This window comes from Mobula hypostoma, chromosome 16, assembly GCF_963921235.1.
Source record: "Mobula hypostoma chromosome 16, sMobHyp1.1, whole genome shotgun sequence".
Classification (NCBI taxonomy): Eukaryota; Metazoa; Chordata; class Chondrichthyes; order Myliobatiformes; family Myliobatidae; genus Mobula; species Mobula hypostoma.
In genome coordinates, this window is record NC_086112.1 from 36,489,915 (window position 1) to 36,511,353 (window position 21,439).

Genomic DNA, 21,439 nt, shown 5'->3' on the forward strand with positions numbered 1-21,439 from the left:
CCGGGCCCCCATGGGCGGGATGAGACTGCGGAGTTAACGGCTGCCATTACCTCCCTGAGGGGCACCGCCCGAAGCTGAGAATTTTCTCGGGAGCCAAGCCCACCCCGGAAGGGGAGGATGACTATGATACCTGGGTTGAAGATACATCCCAATTGTTAGAGGTGTGGTCAGTTTCGGATGAGGAAAAGAGACAGCGATTGGTGGAAAGCTTAAGGGGTGGGGCGGCCCGGGTGGTCCGCGATCTGAGAGCGGCACGCCCCCTGGCTTCCCTATCGGAGTGTTTGGACGCTTTGGAGGAAGTGTTTGGACTGTCAGGGGATCCCTGGCGGCATTTAGCGGAGTTTCAACGGATGGGGCAGAGAAGAGGGGAAAAGCTCTCAGACGATGCTTTCAGGCTGGAAGGAAAGCTTATGGGGTTGCTGCGACGAGGGGTAGTGAAGGAGGACGAAGTGGCGGAGTTAAGGATGAGCCAGATATGTAGCGGTTCCCGGGAGGATGACAGAGTGGCTTGGAGTGTACGGCCGTCATTTAAGCAGAGCCCCCCTCCATCATTCGGACAGCTGATCCGAGAGGTACGGGCCGAGGAGTGTGCTTTGGGCCGGCCAGGGGGCTCGGACCCTCAGGAACGGTCTTCAGCGGTTCAGGAGGTGGTAGTCGGGGTGAGACCAGAGAAATCCAAGGGGTCTCCGGGGGGCCGTATCGGGAGGAGAGAGGCAGCGAGTAGTGGGTGCTATAACTGTGGGAGAGTGGGGCATTTCCGCCGGGAATGTGAGTGGCCGGGGGGCGTGCTACCGCTGTGGGGAAGCTGGCCACTTGCGGAAGGATTGTGAGAGACGAGATGCGCCGAGGGGGGAGGGCCCCCGGGCCACCAAGAAGGGAGAGGTGTCGGGAAACTTAGGAGAGGCTCAGTGAGGGAACGGCCTGGAGTCTCAGGAGGAACACGTTCCCAGAAAACCGCTATGGAACCCCAGAAAGAACAAGCCCAAATTCCTGATGGACTGGTGGGACCCCGTTCCAGCGTGTCCCTACGGATAGAGGGAATCTTTGCGAAAGCCATCCTTGACACCGGGTCGCAGGTTACCTTACTGTACCGGTCGTTCTACAACAAATATCTGAAACATTTGGCAGTAACTCCGTTTAACGCATTGGAGATTTGGGGCATAAATGATGGTGATTACCCGTACGATGGATACTTGTCAGTGAGATTGGAATTTTCGGAGGGAGATGTGGGAGTATCGGAAGCCTTTGAGACGCTGGTGTTGGTTTGTCTGGTCCCGGTGGAGACCGGTGGTGCTGCCCTGTTGGTGGGGACTAACTCCCCTCTGGTGCGACGGCTCTTGGGAGCCTGTAAGAAGAAGGGGGGGGGGAGAACTTTTTGGAGACCCTCTCGGTACACCCCGTGTTCCGAGCGGTGTACGAAGGAATGAGTGACCCCCAGGGGCTGGATCCTGAGTGCAAACGAGGGACGGTGTGGTGCACTCAGGCGAGGCCTAAGGTGATACGGCCAGGGGAGGCGGCATTAGTGATGGGGACCCCCAGATTCCCCGGATTACCGCCGGGAGAGGCCCTGCTAGTAGACGCCCCCGACGACCTGGAAAGGGAGTCCCGGTTCCCGGCTGGGGCGCTAGTGAGACCTGAATTGCAGAGGCCCTCAGCTGTCCAGGCACGGCGGGTGGGGGTGATGGTAAGGAACATAACAGAGAGGGAGATCACCTTTAAGCGCGGGATGCCCCTCGCGCACTTGTTCCCGGTGATGGTGATGTCCAGCGCCCCTGTGAAGCCCACTGGAGGGAAACTATTGGAGAACGGGGGGCGGCTGACCGAGGAGGCCTTTAATTTTGGAAACTCCCCTGTACCGCCTGAGTATAAGAGCAGGCTGGTGGAGAAGATGCTGAAGTTAGGGGGCGTCTTTTCTCAGGGCGAGTTTGATGTAGGGTGTTCCAAGAGCACTCGGCACACCACTCGGGTAACAAATGACACCTGTTTAGGGAGAGGTCGCGGCGGTTGGCCCCAGCAGATGTGGAAGATGTGCGGCAGTTGAAAGACGCAGGGATTATCGCGGAGCCCCGAAGCCCCTATGTGTCCCCCATAGTGGTGGCAAGGAAGAAAAATGGGAAGGTACGCATGTGCGTGGACTATAGGACCCTGAACCGCCGCATTGTCCCCGACCAATATACGGTCCCGAGGGTGGAAGATGCCTTGGCCTGTCTGAGTGGTGCACAGTGGTTCAGTGTATTGGATTTGCGGAGTGGGTATTACCAGATTCCGATGAGCGAGACTGATAAGGAGAAGACAGCCTTTATCTGCCCCCTGGGGTTTTTCCAGTTCGAACGAATGCCCCAAGGCATCTCGGGGGCCCCAGCCACCTTCCAGCGGCTCATGGAGCGAACAGTGGGGCACATGAACCTGCTGGAGGTATTGGTGTACCTGGAGGACCTGATAGTGTTTGGATCTACGTTGGAGGAACATGAGGAGCGGCTGCTGAAGGTGCTGAGTCGGCTGAAGGAGGAAGGATTAAAACTTTCCCTGGATAAATGTCAGTTCTGCAAGACGTCAGTCAGTTATGTTGGGCACATAATCTCGCGAAATAGAGTGGCCAACGATCCGGATAAGATAGCCGCAGTCACCACCTGACCGAAACCTCAGAAGGTGAGCGCCTTACGCTCGTTTTTGGGGTTTTGCAGATATTACCAGCGGTTCGTGAAAGGATATGCGAAAATGAGTCATCCATTGAACCAGCTGCTGTGTGGCTATCCACCTGTGGGGAGGAGGAGGAAGGGAGACCGAGGGTCGGAGGTAGGAGGATACTTGAACCCGGGAGAGCCTTTTGGATTGAGGTGGGATGCTCAATGTGAGGAGGCGTTCCAATCTCTAAAAAGGGCGCTGACACAGGCCCCAGTGTGGGCATTTGCTGATCCCCGGAAGCCGTATGTTCTACACACTGATGCCAGTCACGACGGTCTGGGGGCTGTTCTGTACCAGGAACAGGGAAACGGATTGAGGCCGGTAGCGTTTGTCAGTCGGAGTTTGTCGCCATCTGAGAGAAACTATCCCATTCACAAGCTGGAGTTCTTGGCGTTGAAATGGGCGGTGGTGGACAAGTTGAGTGACTACCTATATGGGGCCCAGTTTGAGGTGAGAACTGATAACAACCCCCTCACTTATATCCTGACCTCGGCGAAGCTGGACGCTACTGGGCACCGGTGGTTAGCAGCCTTGTCTGCCTATGAGTTCAGCCTGAAGTACCTCCCGGGGAGTCGGAACATCGATGCAGATGCTGTCTCGTCGGGCGCACGACGAGTTGGGCACGGCCGAGGAGTGGAAGAGTGTCCCTGCCCCGGGAGTAAAGAGCATGTGTCAAGTTGGGAGCGACAGGGAAGCAGGAGCACAGATGGGAACGGATCGGGCAGTAGATCAACTGGGGGCTGACGATGATGCGCTACCCACTGTTTACTGTAATGTGACTGCTCTGAGGAACAGGCAGCTGCCGGAGTTGAGCCCCCAGGAAGTAGAGGCAGCTCAGCGTGATGACCCGAGCATTGGCACTATCTGGTACGTGGTTAGCCAGGGTGATATGGGGCAGGTGGAGAAGGCGAAACACGCCTCCGTTCCACTACTACTGAAGGAGTGGCCCCGGTTGAAGCTGAAGAACCACGTCCTGTACCGGGTCACGTCGCCTCCGGACCACCCCCGGCGCTGGCAGCTGGTCATGCCTGAGAAGTATCAGAAGACTGTGCTCCAGGCTCTACATGATGATTCCGGGCACTTAGGGGTAGAGAAGACCTATGGATTAGTCAAGGACCGGTTTTACTGGCCCCGGATGAGGGGGGAGGTGGAAGAATACTGTAAGACCTGCAGTCGCTGCATCCGGAGGAAGACCCTGCCTGCGCAGGCAGCCCTGTTATCCCACTTGCAGAGTGCGGGACCCATGGACCTGGTGTGCATGGATTTCCTGTCTATTGAGCCAGACACCAGCAATACCGTGAATGTCTTGGTCCTCACGGATCACTACACTAGATATGCGCAGGCTTTTCCTACTAAGGATCAGAAAGCGACTACAGTGGCGAAGGTGTTATGGGAGAAGTACTTTGTTCATTATGGCCTTCCCCGGCGGATCCACAGTGATCAGGGACGGGACTTCGAGAGCAGGCTTATACATGAATTGCTGGATATGCTTGGGGTTGAAAAGTCCAGAACCACCCCCTATCACCCGCAGGGTGATCCTCAACCCGAGAGGTTTAACCGGACTCTGCTGGACATGCTCGGCACCTTGGAGATTGGACAGAAGAGTAAGTGGAGTCGGCACATTGCCAATTTGGTTCATTGTTACAATTGTACTCGCAGTGATGCTACGGGGTACTCACCCTACTATCTGATGTTCAGACGGGAAGCAAGGTTGCCCATTGATCTGTGTTTTGGGACTGAAGCGGGGGAAATACCTTTGAAGCCATGTCTGAAGTACGTGTCCGATATGAGGAGAGAGTTGAAAAGGGCGTACGAGTTGGCTGAGGCGGCAGCCACCAAGCAGAACCAGCGGAATGAAAGGAGGTATGATCAGAAGGTAAAGTTCGTCCAGCTATTGGCGGGAGACCGAGTCCTTATCCGGAATTTAGGACTACAGGGTAAGCACAAGTTGGCGGACCGTTGGGCAGCCACCCCCTATGTGGTGGAGAGTCAGATGCCGAATCTCCCGGTTTACCGGGTGAGACCTGAGGGTGGGCAGGGGCCTGTCGAGGTACTCCATTGGAACCACCTGTTGCCTCTGGGTCGAGAGGTGAAGATGGACCCAGAGCCCAAATGGGAGTTTACTCCTATTACGAGGACTCTGCGAGGGCGCGGGGCGCGGGAGGAGCCCGCTGCGAAGAAAACGGGGCCGGTCCCCACCTCGAGAAGGGATACGTCATCGGAAGATGATGAGTCGGACGTGTGGTACCTGCTTCCGTTCGCTGATTCCCCGGTGCCGGGAGAAGAGACTCCTGGCCCTTCCATCACTGAGTCAGGGGAACCGAGGGAGGGTGTTGCAGAGCCGCCTGTATTACAGCCGGGATTGGGGGAGGGTGTTGCAGAGCCGCCTGTATTACAGCCGGGATTGGGGGAGGGTGTTGCAGAGCCGCCTGTATTACAGCCGGGATTGGGGGAGGGTGTTGCAGAGCCGCATGTATTACAGCCGGGATTGGGGGAGGGTGTTGCAGAGCTGCCTGTATTACAGCCGGGATTGGGGGAGGGTGTTGCAGAGCCGCCTGTATTACAGCCGGGATTGGGGGAGGGAGTTGCAGAGCCGCCTGTATTACAGCCGGGATTGGGGGAGGAGAGGGTGGAGGCAGAACCCGAGCCAGAGGGCTCACAGGGGCAGAGGGATCCCGGTGAAGGGGAAGGTCTGACAGATAGGCCCGAGAGGTCAACTGGGGTGTCTGAACAGGGAGAGTCAGCAGAGGAAGTACAGAAGCCTCAGAGGAGTAGGCATCCCCCGGAAAGACTCACTTATATAGCGCCGGGAGAGCAGGGTGTGATATCTACTGCCCTGCAAAGTTATGTCACTGCTTTATGCACCTGGGTTGGGTTTTGTGTTTTACAAGGAGTACTGGTGAACTCTGTTAACATCATGAGGGCATGACTTTTTGTGGTGGGGGGAGAGTGTACGGGGTCTTTCTTTTGTTACATTTAAAATGGCGACTTTGTTATGTTAATCTGGGGAATGCGGCTTTGTTGTGCTTTAACGCTGAAGAGAGTTTGCGCTAACAGTTTGTTTTATTTTAAAATGAGATAACAGGGTTCTATTGGCCAATGGGTGGTTATGTATCGTTTTGTTTTCGGATACCATGCTGTATGATATGACTGTGGACTGAGTTTTGGCGGGGAGTCGGAGGAGAGACGAGGAAGACCGCGGACGTGTGGAGAGGCTCTGGTCGATCACTAAGGGTGGTCCCGAGCCGTGAGTCAACGGAATTCGGGTGGTCGTTTGAAGTCGAATTGAGCTCCAACGTAGCGCGAAAAGAACTTGTACTTTGATAAGTGTTGGCGCCTTTTTTTTTCATTACTTTCCTCTCTGTATCAAATGTATATTAATGTCATAGAATTAGTAATATCTATAAAGTGTATTTGTTAAAATTTACTGGGTGTGCTGGCTGATGATTGACGTTGTGATTGATTCGGGCGGCGACTGACCCTGTGGGGAGTGTTGAGGCAGGTGCTGGGCTGGATTTCCCCTAGACATACATGAGCCAATATAACTGAACGTTACACCCATCTTTGAACTTTATCCCTACTATCTTTACCAGTTAAAAAGGAACATCAGCACAAATCTAAAATTTTCAAATAACACAGGCTCCAAATCATCACACTTTTTTCTTGTCCTTTGTATTACTTCTAGATTTCAGGTTTGAACGGCCTACCTCAGATATGACAATCTTACTCCCAGCTCTTGATTTCTTCACTAAGAGGAAATTTTCTTTGAAGTCTCCGGTCCATAAACATTAATTTTTCTGATCTAAGTGCATCAGATAAATCACCTATTACCTTCTAGACTGAAGTGAGTATGACCCAGATGCAGGCAAGCTCAAGTTTTTGTTTTACTTGTGGAGACCATTAGAAAATAGAAGATTGAACAACACAGCATAGGAATAGACCTTTTGCCCATGATGTAATGCCAAACCAATTAAAGCAGTAATTGAATGCCTAACTAAAATAATCCTTTCAGCCTACACAAAGTCCATGACCCTTCATTCTCTCCATTCATGAGCCTATCTAAGAGTCTCTTAAACACATCTTGATACAATTTTATCAATCTTAAGAGCACAGTAAACTTTACACATCAGGTACTATCTACTGTACCTTGTTGTCACAGTTTTAAAAATTTCACAGAATTAAACACAGATAAAATGGCATAAATGTAATTACTTCTTTGCTATTCAATATGACTGTGGTATCCACAGCACCATAAAACCCTCTTTCCTAAAGTACTTCAGCAAAATAAACTTAACTTAAACAACAAAATGTGAAAATATTCCCTTTACCGCCTTTAACCTTTTATTAGTAATTACAAACTCAACACAGGAGTATGAATTGGAGTTTCAATTTAAACAAACTGTTTAAAGTGGCATTGTACTGAAGCGCCTGCACTAACGTCTCATAGGATCTTTGGAAAAACCCATTGCCCATTTATTTGATAGGTAACTTGAACATACTCACTGATTCTCTATGCTCCATACATTCCATAAGAATTTTAAATAAATGATCTGATTGCTTCTGTCCAAAATTAAAGGTCTTCTGGATCATTAATATTAATTCAGCTTCCAAGCCAGGATACAATTTCCTGTTACAAATAAAAGATTGTGTTTGAATAATAGATGTAAATTAGACATGCACTGTATTGATAAATCTTCTCAAAGTTTTATTGAATTCACATAGGCTGAAACCTTGAAACATCATGATCCACATGTAAGGCTGATTTGTTAGAAGATGCTTTCATTCTGCAAACTGCAAGTGGTGTTCTTCAATAAATGGAAAGCTGAGTCTATGGACCCACATGTGGCTATTAAAGTTCCCCACTACAAGTGCATGATAATACATACCCTGAAACATACCACAAATAACTGCTTTTTGCATTGAAAGCCAGTTCGTCAGAAGCCTTTCTGCAGAAGCACAGAGAAAGAGAAATGTTCTTTTCCACAAAAAGCCAAGAGAACTTTTAGACAAATTACCAAGACAATGGGGGAGAAGAAGCCCGTGGCAGGCAATACAAGTAGTCAAACCTCAATGACTGAGAGAGTTTTGGAAAATTCTACAGAATGGTGAAGATCAGAGAACGCATCCTTAAACCCTATGGCATCATATCCTTAAGCATCCTTAAACCCGTGGCTTCAAACATTACTCCATGTACTGCATCTTCACTAGTCACTTGCTATCTTAATTAATCAGTACTCTCACTCAATATTCCTACATTCCAACTCATTGGAAGCTCACAACTAAATCACACAGCCTGCTAAGTTATGACAGGTACATTTGTGCAAGGTTCACGAAAATACACCAATTTTTCTTGCAATTCAAGTAATGCACCAACACAGGTAGCAGTAGCTAAGCAACTGGGAAGAGATACAGCTATCAGAACAGCTCTTTTAATAGAAGAATCCGTGCTCCTCACATTAGGAGTAGTAATTCCCCAAAACCCAATGAAGATGCAATTATACATATAACCAATCCTTCTCTTCATATGACAGCATCTTGTCTTACAGCCTGCACATAGTGAAAATGTGATTTTCTTCCTCTCCCTACAAACTATGCTTTACTGTTCATTTCAGACAATCAAGAACTACATGGCCAGATAGCAACAGAAAAGCAAAGGAGAATAAAGAGCCACATCAAGATACCTTCAGCTTGGAAGTGGCAAGAATGAACTTTGAAACCACTGAACAAACAATCTTTGCCCTGCTTTGAGAGTGGAGCCATGATTGAATGAGAGTCCACATAAATGAGCATTTAATAAAACACCACTTCTCACTGTCATTCAGTAAGGAGAAATGGATCTGGAGATAATATTGACCTCCTTTGAGGTCAACCTTCATACTAATCCATTGGTCTGTTCATTTGGTTCCTTAAGTCCCTTGGTCAGAGTTGTTATGCCACTGCTCTCTTGTTTTCAGTCTAAGCTTCATCATCAAATTCTGCAGAGCATGAAGGGCCTAAATAAAGGCTTGCCACATGTGAAATTAAATTATATGGAAATTTCAACAAAGCAAGAATATTACCATGGCTTCTCTGGTGAGTCATTGATACCTTCTGTGTTGTGGAGTTTTCAGTCGCTGTCACAACCACACTGTATCAAAATGAACACATTATCCTGGACACCTCAAAATGATTGCCTTTCCTATACCTAACTCTCCAAAGCTTCCTGACAGCTTTTTTCATAAGTTGCTGTATTAATGGCCCACATTCCCTGTTCCACCAGTCCTCCAAGCTCCTTGCATCTCTTCCAAGAATCTTCCAAATTGTTGGCTAAACACATTATGGATAAGCATAAATATGCCTGTAAATAGAATACCCAATGTATAATTTTCATGGTACAATAAAAAGACAATAATATGATGCTTTTGGGAGTATATTCTAACCAAAATAGATCTAACTTACTCAAGTCCTTTTAATCAGTGGTCTGACATGAACTCCTGTTACAATAGTTTTACTCTATTTGTTCACAGGATCTGGGTGTCACTGTCAAAAGATAACTAAGGGTTGGATCTAAAGCATCATACATGGCAACACTGATAGATTGCCTTCAAGATTCAAGATTGTTTATCATTAGTCATCAGTACACAAGTGTGAAGGGAAACAAAATGATTGTTACTCCAGATCCACTGGAGCATTAAAAATAATCATAATAAGCATAAAGAACACAATAAAAATCACAATCAATATAAATACACAAGGTTAGCTTACATACATAGACTGACTATATGTATTTAAAGTGACACTAGGTCCAGGGGTATCTGTATACAAGGTGACTCTGACAGGAAATGATAAAGTAGTGACGGTGGGAAGTGTGGTGAGGTGAGTTAATGTGTGGAGCTGGTGATTAGCCTGATGGCTTGGGAGAAGCGGTCATTATTATCCCTCACCCATCAGGCTCTTGAACCAAAGGGAATAACTTCACTCAACTTCACTTGCCCCATCACTAAAATATTCCCACAACCTATGGACTCACTTTCAAGGACTCTTCATCTTGTGTTCTTGACATCTGTTGCTTATTTATTTATTATTATTTCTTTCTTTTGTACTTGCACAAGTTGTTGTATTTTGCACACAGGTTGAATGGCCAGTTGGTGCGGTGTTTCATTGACCCTATGATGGTTATTATGCAATTATGCATTTATTGAGTATGCCCACAAGAAAATGAATCTCAGGGTTGTATATGGTGATGTAGATGTACTTCGATAATAAATTTACTTTTAACTTAACTGTTTTTGAGTCTGGTGGTCCTGGCATGGATGTTGTGTCATGTCTTCCCTGATGGGAGTGGAACAGTCCATGAGTTGAGTGGGTGGGGTCTTCCATGATATTGCTGGTCTTTTTCTGGCACTTTTTTGTGTGTGTGTATATATATATATATATAAAATATATGTCACTATAATTTTCTCTATATATGTCATCCATGAAGTACAGTCTATTAGTGAACTGGATGATCTGGTACAGTAATATAAATTGCACGTACCCCACAAGTCACTGAATATATGTAAAGAGCAGGTGAACCGGGACCATACCTGTCATCTGCAGTATGTTTATGGGTAAAAGCCAGGAGATCAGCTGCTCGGCCTGTTCCTTCACACACAACAACAGGTATAGGAGGAACTTCCTTGACATACTCCCATACTGTGAGGATGACATTGGGATCACCTTCAATCACCAGCCCTACTACAGGGACACCTTGACCCATTCCTAAGTTGAAAAAAAACATCAAATGGAGCTGATAACACTAAAGGAAATCACTTACCTAAACATCTTATGACTAGCCTTGAAACTCCCATCTTCTGCTTGGAGTAGCAGCCCAGGTCACAACCAGTGCTGTAGTAGGATGTATAATGAACACTAGAACTGAAAATGATCCAGGAGCCTCATTTATATTATTGCAATGTTTCCTGGTGCATTGAATTAAATGACCATTATCACAAGAAAATGAAGCAAGAGGCAGAAACATTGAACACTAACTTTACCTATCTCCTTATCCCCCACTGCCACAGAATAGTCTGTAAGATCCTGAGGTAATAGAAATTGGGCATGGACGTTACAAGGAGATTGATTTTTAATCTTTGCACCCAAAGAACTGAATGCTCCTTGGAAATCAAAGATCTGAAAAATTAACTGCTAGATGCAAGTGTCATCTACCTAAATTGGATGAGGATTAACCCACAAACACTAACACAATGATTGATTATCAGCCTATACTTACGAGAATGGATTTTCTGCAGTGCAATGTATTTTTCCAGCTTTCTTCTCAGCTTCATTTCGTTGCCATACTTGCCAACAGTCCCATCATCTACCAGGATGAAATGGGAATGCTTGCTGTTTAAACAGGTCAGTTTGCTCAGGGGATTGCCAAGCATTTGATACGGACAGATGGCCTTCGGAAATAAATGATAGACAACCAGTTTTAAAATATTCCAAATCTTCATTTTACTACACTTGAATTGCCCGAGTGCTTGTATTATGGACATATTTCTTAAAAACACACATTAATACTTGCAAAACGATATATATTTCAACTTTATATAAGTACATGATAATAAATCAACTTATTTGCATTCCAATGCTGATAAAATTTTGAAAATTATACAAGAGCTGAGCACCAGCGTGCTCACAAAATTAACCCATTAAATCTACAGTAACGGGTGTTAAGGCCCTCTGAAAACTTTGATTCAAGTTTAAAGGTCTATCTTTGCCTGATGTAAATACACCTACAGGTCTGACGCTAAAATAGCTGAGCCTCTATAGTACAATCAACCCCACAAATGCCAATGCATATCACACTCTCAAAATTGCAAAGGATGCTTCTACTTTCCACCCAGTTACATTTTTATAGAACATCTCTGGTTGAGAAAGTGATACAGAGCTTCTGATTTGAACCACTTTGATCCATCTAATAAATCCATTATGCTGTTGAGTGAGGAGTTCCAGATTTCAACCCAGTGATAGTCTGAAGAGGAAATTTTGACTTTGACCTTCTCCATGGTCAAGGTTTGAGTAGTGTAGATATGGAAATATTTTTCTTCTGATAACTAAAAAGCTATTGACTTAAAATCATTATTAAAAAATCAAGAGTGAAGAAAAAAAGCAAAAATTTATCTTAATTTTGTCAAGAACTGGAATGTTTCAAAAATGTCACAGAAGCCAATTTCATGAATAATTTTAAAACTGATTTGAATAGGCACAAAAAGAACAACATAAAAACAAAAAAATTGGAGACTTATGTTCCACAATTCTGTTAAGAGCGATCCTGGGTACAGCACATGAATTGCCTTCCATCTGTGCAGAGGGTTTTAAACAAGTTTCAGGGAACACTTGAATAATAAGTCCTACAAAATTTTTGCAAGAGGTCCAGGTTTGATCTTCATGAAGCCATCACAAATGAGAGGTGGCAACTCCGGACCAAACTTGAAACATGGAAGGGTGCTTGACAATTGTGGCAGGGCTTGAATGCTATCAGCTCCTACAAAGTAAAACCGAGCGACATATTTGACAACCAAGTTTCACTCTCAGATGAGCTCAATGACTTTTATGCTCACTTTGACCACCAAAGCATGAAGGCTCCTTCACAAACTCCCAAAGCCTCTGACAATTCTGTGATTTTGGTGTCTGGGGCCAGATGGTTCTTCTTTAGAATGAACCCACGGAAAGCATCTGGTCCAGATGAGATACCTGGCCAAGTACTGAAGACCTGTGCTGATCAACTGGCTGGAGTATTCACTGATATCTTTAGCTTCTCACTATGAGGTCCCCATCTCCCTCAAGCAGTCTTCATTATACTAGTGCCCAAGAAGAATGTAGTAACCTGCCACAATGACTATCATCCAGTAGCACTTACATCCACTGTGATGAAGTGCTTTGAGAAGTTAGTGATCAAGCATATCAACTCCTGCCTGAGGAGTGACTTGGATCCTCTCCAATTTGCCTACTATCACAACAGGTCACTAGCAGATGCCATTTCATTGGTTCTTCACTCAACTCTGGAACATCTAGACAGTGAACATGTGTACATCAGGATGCTCTTCACTGACTACAGCTCAGCATTCAATACTATTATCCCCTCAGAAATAATCAATAAGCTCCAAGACCTGGGCCCCAATACCTCCTTGTCCAACTGGATCCTCAATTTCCTCACTTGTAGACTCCAGTCAGTTCGGATTGACAACATCAACATCTCCACAATCACCATCAGCACAGGTGCACCACAAAGCTGTATAATTAGCCCTCCGCTCTACCCACTTTATACTTATGAATGAGAGGCTAAGCACAGCTCCAATATCATATTTAAGTTGCTGACAATAGGGCGTCAAGGTAGTGTACCAGTTAGGGCATCGTAGTTCGGAGTTCAGTTCCAGTGTCCTCTGTAAGGAAGTTTGCATGGTCACCCTATGTGCACACAGATTGAAAATCTGGCTGAATGGTGCCACATCATCTACCTCTTACTCAGTGTCAGCAAAGCCAAAGAGCTGATCACTGACTATGGGAGGAAAAACTAAGGGTCCATGAGCCAGTCCTCATTAGGGGATCAGATGTTGAGAGGGTCATCACTATAAGTTCCTCGGTGTTATAATTTCAGCAGATAAGTGCCATTACTAAGAAGCAAGTCTACTTTCTTAGAAATTTGTGAAGTTTTGGCATGTCATCTTAAACTGTGCCAAACTTCAAAAGATGTGTGGTGGGAGAGTATACTGACTGGCATCACAGCCTGGTATGGAAACATCAATACCCTTGAATGGAAAAGCCTACAAAGAGTAGTATATACAACCCAGTCCATCACAAGTAAATCCCTCTCCATCATAAAGCATATCTATAAGAAGTGCTGTTGCAGGAAAGCAGCAGACATCTTCAAGGACACCTACTATCCACGCCATGATCTCTTCTCGCTGTTGCCATCTGGAAGGAAATATAGGAGCCTCAGGTCTCACACCACCAGGTTCAGAAACAGTTATTACCTTCAACCATCAGGCTTTTGAATCAGAAAGGGATAACATTACTCAACTTCACTTGCCCCAACACTAAACTGTTCTCACTAAAATGGACTCACTTTCAAGGACTCTTCAACTCATGTTCTTGATATTTATTGCTTATTTATTTATTTTTATCTTTTTCTTTTTGTATTTGCACCTTTTTTTGTCCATTGCACATTGGTTGTTTTATCCATCTCTGATGTGTACAGTTTTTTATTGATTCTATTGTGTTTCTTTGCGTTTACTGTGAATGCCCACAAGAAAATGAATCTCAGGGCTGTATAAGGTGACCCATACGTGCTTTGATAATAAAGTTACTTTGAACTTTGAATTTAATGCGCAATTTGCAGCTTGATTATCAATGGCACCCAAATCAGCCATCTACCTACAGTTATCAATCAACCATATCATTTTCAATCGACTTTTTAATACATTATTTCATAAAGTATGTTGTTCATTTTACTGGGCAGTTTGATTCACTTGAGGGCCATATCTGTTAGTACAAAGATCTCAAATTACAATACATATGGTTAAGTGGAGTTATTATCACAAGCATTGTTTCTTTATCAGGCAGAATGGCTTTGATTGGTTACTTACATCTTTTCCTATCAAATCTCCATTGTTTTCAATGACTCCCCAGGGAGTAATACCTATTATACAGATTTTCCGTAGATATGGAGAAGTATTATCTCTTATTGCATCACCAACATGTCTAGAAGTTCCTAAATTAAAAGCACAACATTCTTATGTCAGATGAAGATAAAGAACATAGCTCTTGTTGAATTTAATTTAAATATTTGAACAGACAACAACAATAAAACCATCTGCATTTGTATATCATTCCCAAGGTACTCTGCAAAAAATGCGTCATCAAATTGAATTTGACACCACAACACAAATCAGATCGGACCAGATAACCAAAAGTTTGATCAAGTTGCCAAACACTGATGAGCAAAAATAATAGAAAAAAATGACAGAGGGGGTCTAGGATGGAAATTTCAGGACTGGGATAATTAAAGATTTATGAACATTAAAGTCAGTGATGCTCAGAGGCCAGAATTGGAGGAATACAAAGATCTCATGCAAGAGAAAATCTGTAGATGCTGGAAACCCAAGCACTACACACAAACTGCTGGAGGAACTCAGCAGGCCAGGCAGCATCTATGGAAAAGAGTGGACAGTCAATGTTTTAGGCTGGGACCCTTCATCAGGACTGGAAAAAATGATGAGAAATCAAAGTAAGGAAGGGGAAGGGGAGGAAGAAATGCAAGATGGTAGGTGATAGAAGCAGGGAGAGATGAAGTAAAGAGCTGGGAAGTTGATTGGTGAAAGAGATAAAGGGCTGGAGAAGGGGGAATCTGATAGGAGAATGTAGAAGACCATGGAAGAAAGGGAAGGGGGAGGAGCACCAGTGGGAGGTGATGGCGGGTGAGAGAGGGAAACGGGAATAGTGAAAGGTGGGGGGGAATTACCAGAAGTTCAAGAAATTGAAGTTCATGCCATCAGGTTGGAGGCTACCCAGAAGAAATAAAAGGTTTTGTTCCTTCAACCTGAGTGTGGCCTCATCACGGCAGCAGAGGAGGCCATGGACTGACAGGTTAGTCAGCCTTCAACCTGAGTGTGGTCTCATCATGGCAGCAGAGGAGGACATTGACTGACATGTTAGAATGGGAATGGGTAGCAGAATTGAAATGGGTGGCCATCTGGAGAGCCCGCTTTTTCTTGCGGACTTACAAACATCTTGTTATGTTGTATTACCAGAGAGGATTAATGAGATAGGGAGAGGCAAAACACTGACAGTGGTTTAGTTGTTCAGTTCCAAGGTGAAGCTATCACTCAATTTTCCAAGGTGTCTGGAGAGAATGAATACCTAGAAGACTTAGCCAATTAGACCAAAAAGAAATGGATGAGGCATAAAATCATTTAGCTATGATTTCCTTTTCACCTCATAATAATCTCATTTGTTTAACAATCATGTCATCTGAATGATCCTTTAAAGTAAAGGATACACTTTTAAGCCAGGATCTTTGTCCCAGGGTTGAAAGGTAGAAAGGTTGCATACCAGAGACCGCATAACTTTAAGGTAAAGGGAGAAAGCGTAAAGGTGGTGTGTGGGGCAAGTTTTTATTTACACAAAGAGTGGTGGGCGCCCAGGGTAGTCATGAAGGTGATACTATTGTGGTGTTCAAGAGACTTCTAGATATGCACATGAATATGCAGAGAATGGAGAGATGGGGTCATGTGCAGGCAAAGGATTATTTAATTTGGCATCATATTTGGTGCAGACATGGGACAAAGGGCCTGTTCCTGTGTTGTGTATGTATTCACTTCTAAAATTAACAACAAAAATGGTGAGAGTCCATCTGAGAAAGCCAAACAAAAGGCTTGAGATGGCCCACTGTAAGAGTCTAAAAGAAAATGCTCCTCTCCTCCCAGCTCAATCCATTCATTATGTCCATGTAGGACTAGTTTCATCATGGTTTACCACTTTTCCCATAACTATCCCATTCACAGCTTCCTGAATAAATGTTCACCAGTATCTGTTTACCTTTACCAAAACATTCTGTAAACACTATTGTAAAAATGACCCAAAATGTAGTAATCTCACATTTTTGTGATAAATTGGTCAAAATGTAAATAATTCAACCAAAATATAAGCACCCTTAAACTCTGCACAATGGCTATGTAAGATAGTCTGTAGATTTTGGATTTTGATCCACATCAGAGGTTGGATCTCATTGAAACCAAGCAGATACAGAAAGGCCTGTTAAGGTGGCTTCCATTAATAGGAGAACCTAGGATCCAAGGGCATAACCTCAGAATAAAGGGATATCCATTAAGGACTGAGATGAGGAGAATTTCTTTAGCTAGAGGGTGGTGAATCTGTGAATTTGTTGCCACATAGGGCTGTGGAGGCCAAGTCACAGGGTAAACTTAAGGCAGCAATTGATAGGTCTTTGACTGGTAAGGGGTTAAGGGTTATGGAGAAATGGTGGGGTTATGGGATTGAGAAAAAAATCAGCCGTAATTGAATGATAGCACAGACTAAATAGCCTAAATATGTTCCTATATCTTATGATCTTGGGATCTAAAAACCCTGGCATTCCAAATTTCTGCATTTTAAATGTGATAAGTACAATCATACCCACCTGTATTGATGCCTTCAGTCACTATCCAGGCTCCCGTGGTCTCAGCTGCTTTGATAAGTCCTTTGCTAAAGATTTGTTTGACTTTGGGAGGAAGTTCAAAATTTTGGCTACCTCCATGGACAGATATCAGCAGTTTTGGTAGTTCCATCAGCCATTCCTTCAGCATCAGATGTAGGAGCTGATGAGTTTCTGTATCATACGAGACTCTGATATACTGAAGAGAATTTACAATGATTGCTAAAATAATGTTAAATGCATTTACCATAAATCTCCCTAGTCATAACTTAATATTATTGCAAAATGAGACTGACAGCAGTTTTGACAGAAAATTGTCTGGAATGACAAACAATCAGTTAAAGACTGTGAATGGAGTCAGCAAGCTTTCCATTGCTTGTCCACATTGCAGGCAAGAGAAATCACAAGAAAAGAAAAACCAATTTGAAGATGAGTGATGGAGGAGAAAGAATGAGACCAAATACTCCAATTGACACATTCACTTGACCTCACATTGCTAAAAAACTTGAATTGTCTGTCAGAGATACAATTAAAAAAGAGTTTGTAAATTGCTTGTTGATCTCCGCCAGTAACTGCTACAATTGTGCACGCGTTTGATGGCTTTCCCAGTTGTCCTAAGTTTCAAAAATCTACATGGGGTTGAACTGTAGATATTGTAAGATTTGTTTTTTCCCTCAGCTGCAAGATTTCTGCATAAACCAACATCTCCCAGACGTAATGTATTATTGACCATTCTTCTTCAAATCCAGCACAACAGAGAATAAGCAGAGTCCGCAAAACAGGACAAGCGGGTAGAAGAGGGATCGAGGGAGAGGGTAAAGTACTATCATATTTTTGGAAGCCATTTGCCTCATTCTCTGTTGGGGTTGCTTGTACTTCACAGAGAAGTTATAGAGCCCTGTCAATTCTTGTAGTAAAAATCGCAACAAGACAGAGACTGCATTGTCAGTCATTGTGAATGTGATCACAACTGTAAACCTGTTGGAATCAGGACCTTCCAGAGACAGAGGTAAGGGCTGTCATGAATAGTGTGCAATACAATACTGTGCAAAAGTCTCAGGCACACAAATATACAGCATGGGTGCCGATGACCTTTGTACAGTACTGTATTTGTCAACGAGGAGCAGACGGCGAGTTTGTAAATCCGGCAGGAGCAGAGGTTGTTGGAATAGTGAGGGTGGTGCGCCACAGAGGGGTATGTGACAGGTGGCAGGGAAGGCGTGCCAGAGGAGGGTATGGTGTCGGTGCAGTCGCACCCAGCGCCAAGACAGCAGGCAAGGACTTCTAATTCCAAACAACTGGTTTACTGATCATTACAAAATGCCTCTCTAGTGCTTTCCACTCCCTCCCCTCTGCTTTCCCCCTTTACCATCCATGATTTTCCTCTCCCTGCCCCCTTCCCACTCTCAGTCCACAAGAGACCTATATCAGAATCTGGTTTAGAAATTTTTTTTTTTCCAGCAGTACAGTGCAATACATGAAATTACTACAGTACTGTGTAAAAGTCTTTGGCACCCTAGCTATATACGTACCTAAGACTTTTGCACACTACTGTATATATCAACAATATGGCTACCATGGTTGTATGAATCAGAGTGGTCATGGTTGCATGTCATGTGACTGTGAGCCTCACAACAACACCAAGCCTTTGAGGATGAGATCAAATAGGTGAATGAACAACTCGGATCCTACTTGCTCAATATAATTGATTATCTTCAACTGAAGAAACTGTACAGTACACTCAGTCATTTCTGTGGCAAAGGTCCTCACATTTTATTTGTCTACCTGTATTGCACTTTGTCTAACTGTAACACAAATATTCTGCATTCTTTTTGTCCTATCCTGATGTAATTATGCTTGAAATGATCTGTCTGGATTGCATACCAAAAACAAGCATGTCTCAGTATGTGCAACAATAATAAATCAATTACCAATACGAATGCATTTTTTTGGATATGCCATTTATTATTTTACCTCAAACATAAGATTATTTTCTGCCGTTCTAGGTTTGGAGAGATAAAGTGCTCACAGTTTAACATATGGCACTACAAAACACCTGAAGCTCTCTCATCAGGTGTTGAAAGATCATCAATATTTACAGAGGGAGCTGGAAAAGAAGGCAGCCATGGAGAGTAAGTGAGATGGAGAATCAGGGATAGAATATCAGAGATCTGTTGTCTGCAAGATCACAGTTATTGCGGATGTCATGATTGCTGTAGAAACTGGCAGTAAAACAACTTTGCTCCTAAGAGCATCTTACATTGCCTGTTCCCAATCTACTAGAGTGCTATAAATCCCAAAAAAAAACATAATGGTAGCAAATACAAACAGGCAACTCCATTTAAAATAACTCCTAAGTAAATATTTTCCCTCAAATCAAAATTGGTAACTGTGGATGGAGATCATTAAGTATAAACTAACCTCCGGAAAGATAACTCCTTATATACACTACCGTACCACAAAACTCTACATAGGGAGAACTCTACATACACTGCTTGACAGATGACGCAATAGCCACAGCTCTACACACTGTCCTTACACATCTGAAGAAGAAGGATGCTTTTGTGAAAATGCTGTTCTTGGACTACAGTTCAGCATTCAACACCATAATTCCCTCCAGGCTCGACAAGAAGCTCAGAGACCTCAGCCTTCACCCTGCCTTGTGTAGCTGGATCCTGGACTTCCTGTCAGATTGCCGGCAGGAGGTAAAAGTGGGCTCCCTCACCTCTGCCCCTCTGATCCTCAACATATCTGCCCCTCAGAGCTGTGTCCTAAGCCCCCTCCTTTACTCTCTGTATCCCCATTACTGTGTCACCACCCACAGCTCCAACCTGCTAATTAAATTTGCTGACGATGCTACATTGATTGGCCTAATCTCAAATAATAATGAGGCAACCAACAGAGAGGAAGTCATCACCCTGACACAGTTGTGTCAAGAAAACAACCTCTCCCTCAATGTAGTAAAAACGAAGGAGCTGGTTGTGGACTCCAGGAAGAATAGAGACAGGCTAACCCCTATTGACACCAATGGATCTGGGGTTGAGAGGGTTAAAAACTTTAAGTTCCTCAGCATAAACATCACCGAGGATCTCACGTGGTCTGTACAAACCGGCTGTGTGGTGAAAAAGGCACAACAGCACCTCTTTCACCTCAGACAGCTGAAGAAGTTTGGTGTGGACCCCCAAATCCTAAGAACTTCCTACAGGAGCACAATTGAGAGCCTCCTGACTGGCTGCATCACTGCCTGGTATGGGAACTGTACTTCCCTCAATCGCAGGATTCTGCAGAGAGTGGTGCAGGCAGCCCAGCGCATCTGTAGGTCTGAACTTCCCACTATTCAGGGCATTTACAAAGACAGGTGTATAAAAAAGGCCCAAAGGATCACTGGGGACCCGAGTCACCCCAACCATAAACTGTTCCAGCTGCTACCATCTGGGAAACAGTACCACAGCATAAAAACCAGGACCAACAGGCTCCAGGACAGCTTCTTCCACCAGGCCATCAGACTGATTAATTCATGCTGAAACAATTGTATTTCTATGTTATATTGACTGTCCTATTGTACACACTGTTTATTATAAATTACTATAAATTGCACATTAGACATTTAGATGGAGATGCAGCATAAAGATTTTTACTCCTCATGTATATGAAGAATGTAAGTAATAAAGTCAATTCAATTCAAATCATTAACTGTATCCCACCAGTAAAAAAAATACATTTTTTAAATGGGAGTTCCAGCAAGAGGGGATCAAAGTTTTCTCTTGGGATACTTCTGTATTTGTGGGACCACAAGAAAGCCTGAAATTACTTTTTAAAGTTATCTATCCGCACTTCTCTGAGCCCACAGTCCTATAAGGAAACGGCTTTCTTTGCATCTGACTAAAATTGCAGCAGGGTTTTAATGTCTGCAGAAAGACTTGGCTATGATCCTTCAGGTATCACCTGCACAAACAGCAGGTTAACATGGGCAATGTTGGGATCAGACTGTGTAACTGTCCACCCCATGTTTAACTACCTCCCTAATCAAATTTGGCCTGAAATTTTTTAATTAAAACCAATGAAATCTATTGTGATATTTCGATACAGATATGGGAATAATAAATGTTTTAATAAAAGACTGTGTTAGAAGGCTGGCTTATTGCTGAACCTTTCTTCCTGTTAAATCTTGGCAAATGGAAACACAGTGTTAGCATTTATTTCAAGAGGACTAGAATATAAAAGCAAGGATGTAATGCTGAGGATTTATAAGGTGTGGGGCAGACCACATTTAGAGTATCGTGAGCAATTTGGGCCCTATATCTAAATAAGGATATGCTGGCATTGGAAAAGGCCCAGAGTAGGTTTATGGGAATGAGCACTGGGATGAAAGGGTTAATATATGAAGGACATTTGGTGGCTCTGGGCCTGTACTCACTGAAGTTTAAAAGCATGGATTGGGAGAGGGTATCTCATTGGCAGGGGTGTAGTGCTAGCCGGAGCACACTGCAGTGCATCTGGCACCTCTTTAAGAAAAAAGCCCAAATAAACAAGCTAATTAATTAGGTGCCGCCCAGGATGATTTGAGTATCTCAGAAT

At 44.2% G+C, this 21,439-nt stretch overlaps 1 protein-coding gene across 5 annotated transcripts in view; it reads right to left on the reverse strand.

Moving 5' to 3' along the window:
- trpm6 (transient receptor potential cation channel, subfamily M, member 6) overlaps nt 1–21,439 on the reverse strand; it is a 179,396-nt gene that overhangs the window by 97,787 nt on the left and 60,170 nt on the right. For 4 of the 5 annotated variants that reach the window (XM_063068751.1, XM_063068750.1, XM_063068752.1 and 1 more), the window contains exons 5-9: nt 16,847–17,060; nt 14,295–14,419; nt 10,937–11,108; nt 10,251–10,425; nt 7,189–7,312 (exon numbers count right to left, since the gene is read on the reverse strand). In XM_063068751.1, coding sequence (XP_062924821.1) covers nt 7,189–7,312; nt 10,251–10,425; nt 10,937–11,108; nt 14,295–14,419; nt 16,847–17,060 — 810 coding nt within the window. The remainder of the gene's footprint in view (nt 1–7,188; nt 7,313–10,250; nt 10,426–10,936; nt 11,109–14,294; nt 14,420–16,846; nt 17,061–21,439) is intronic. The other variant, XM_063068753.1, reaches the window with a different exon arrangement.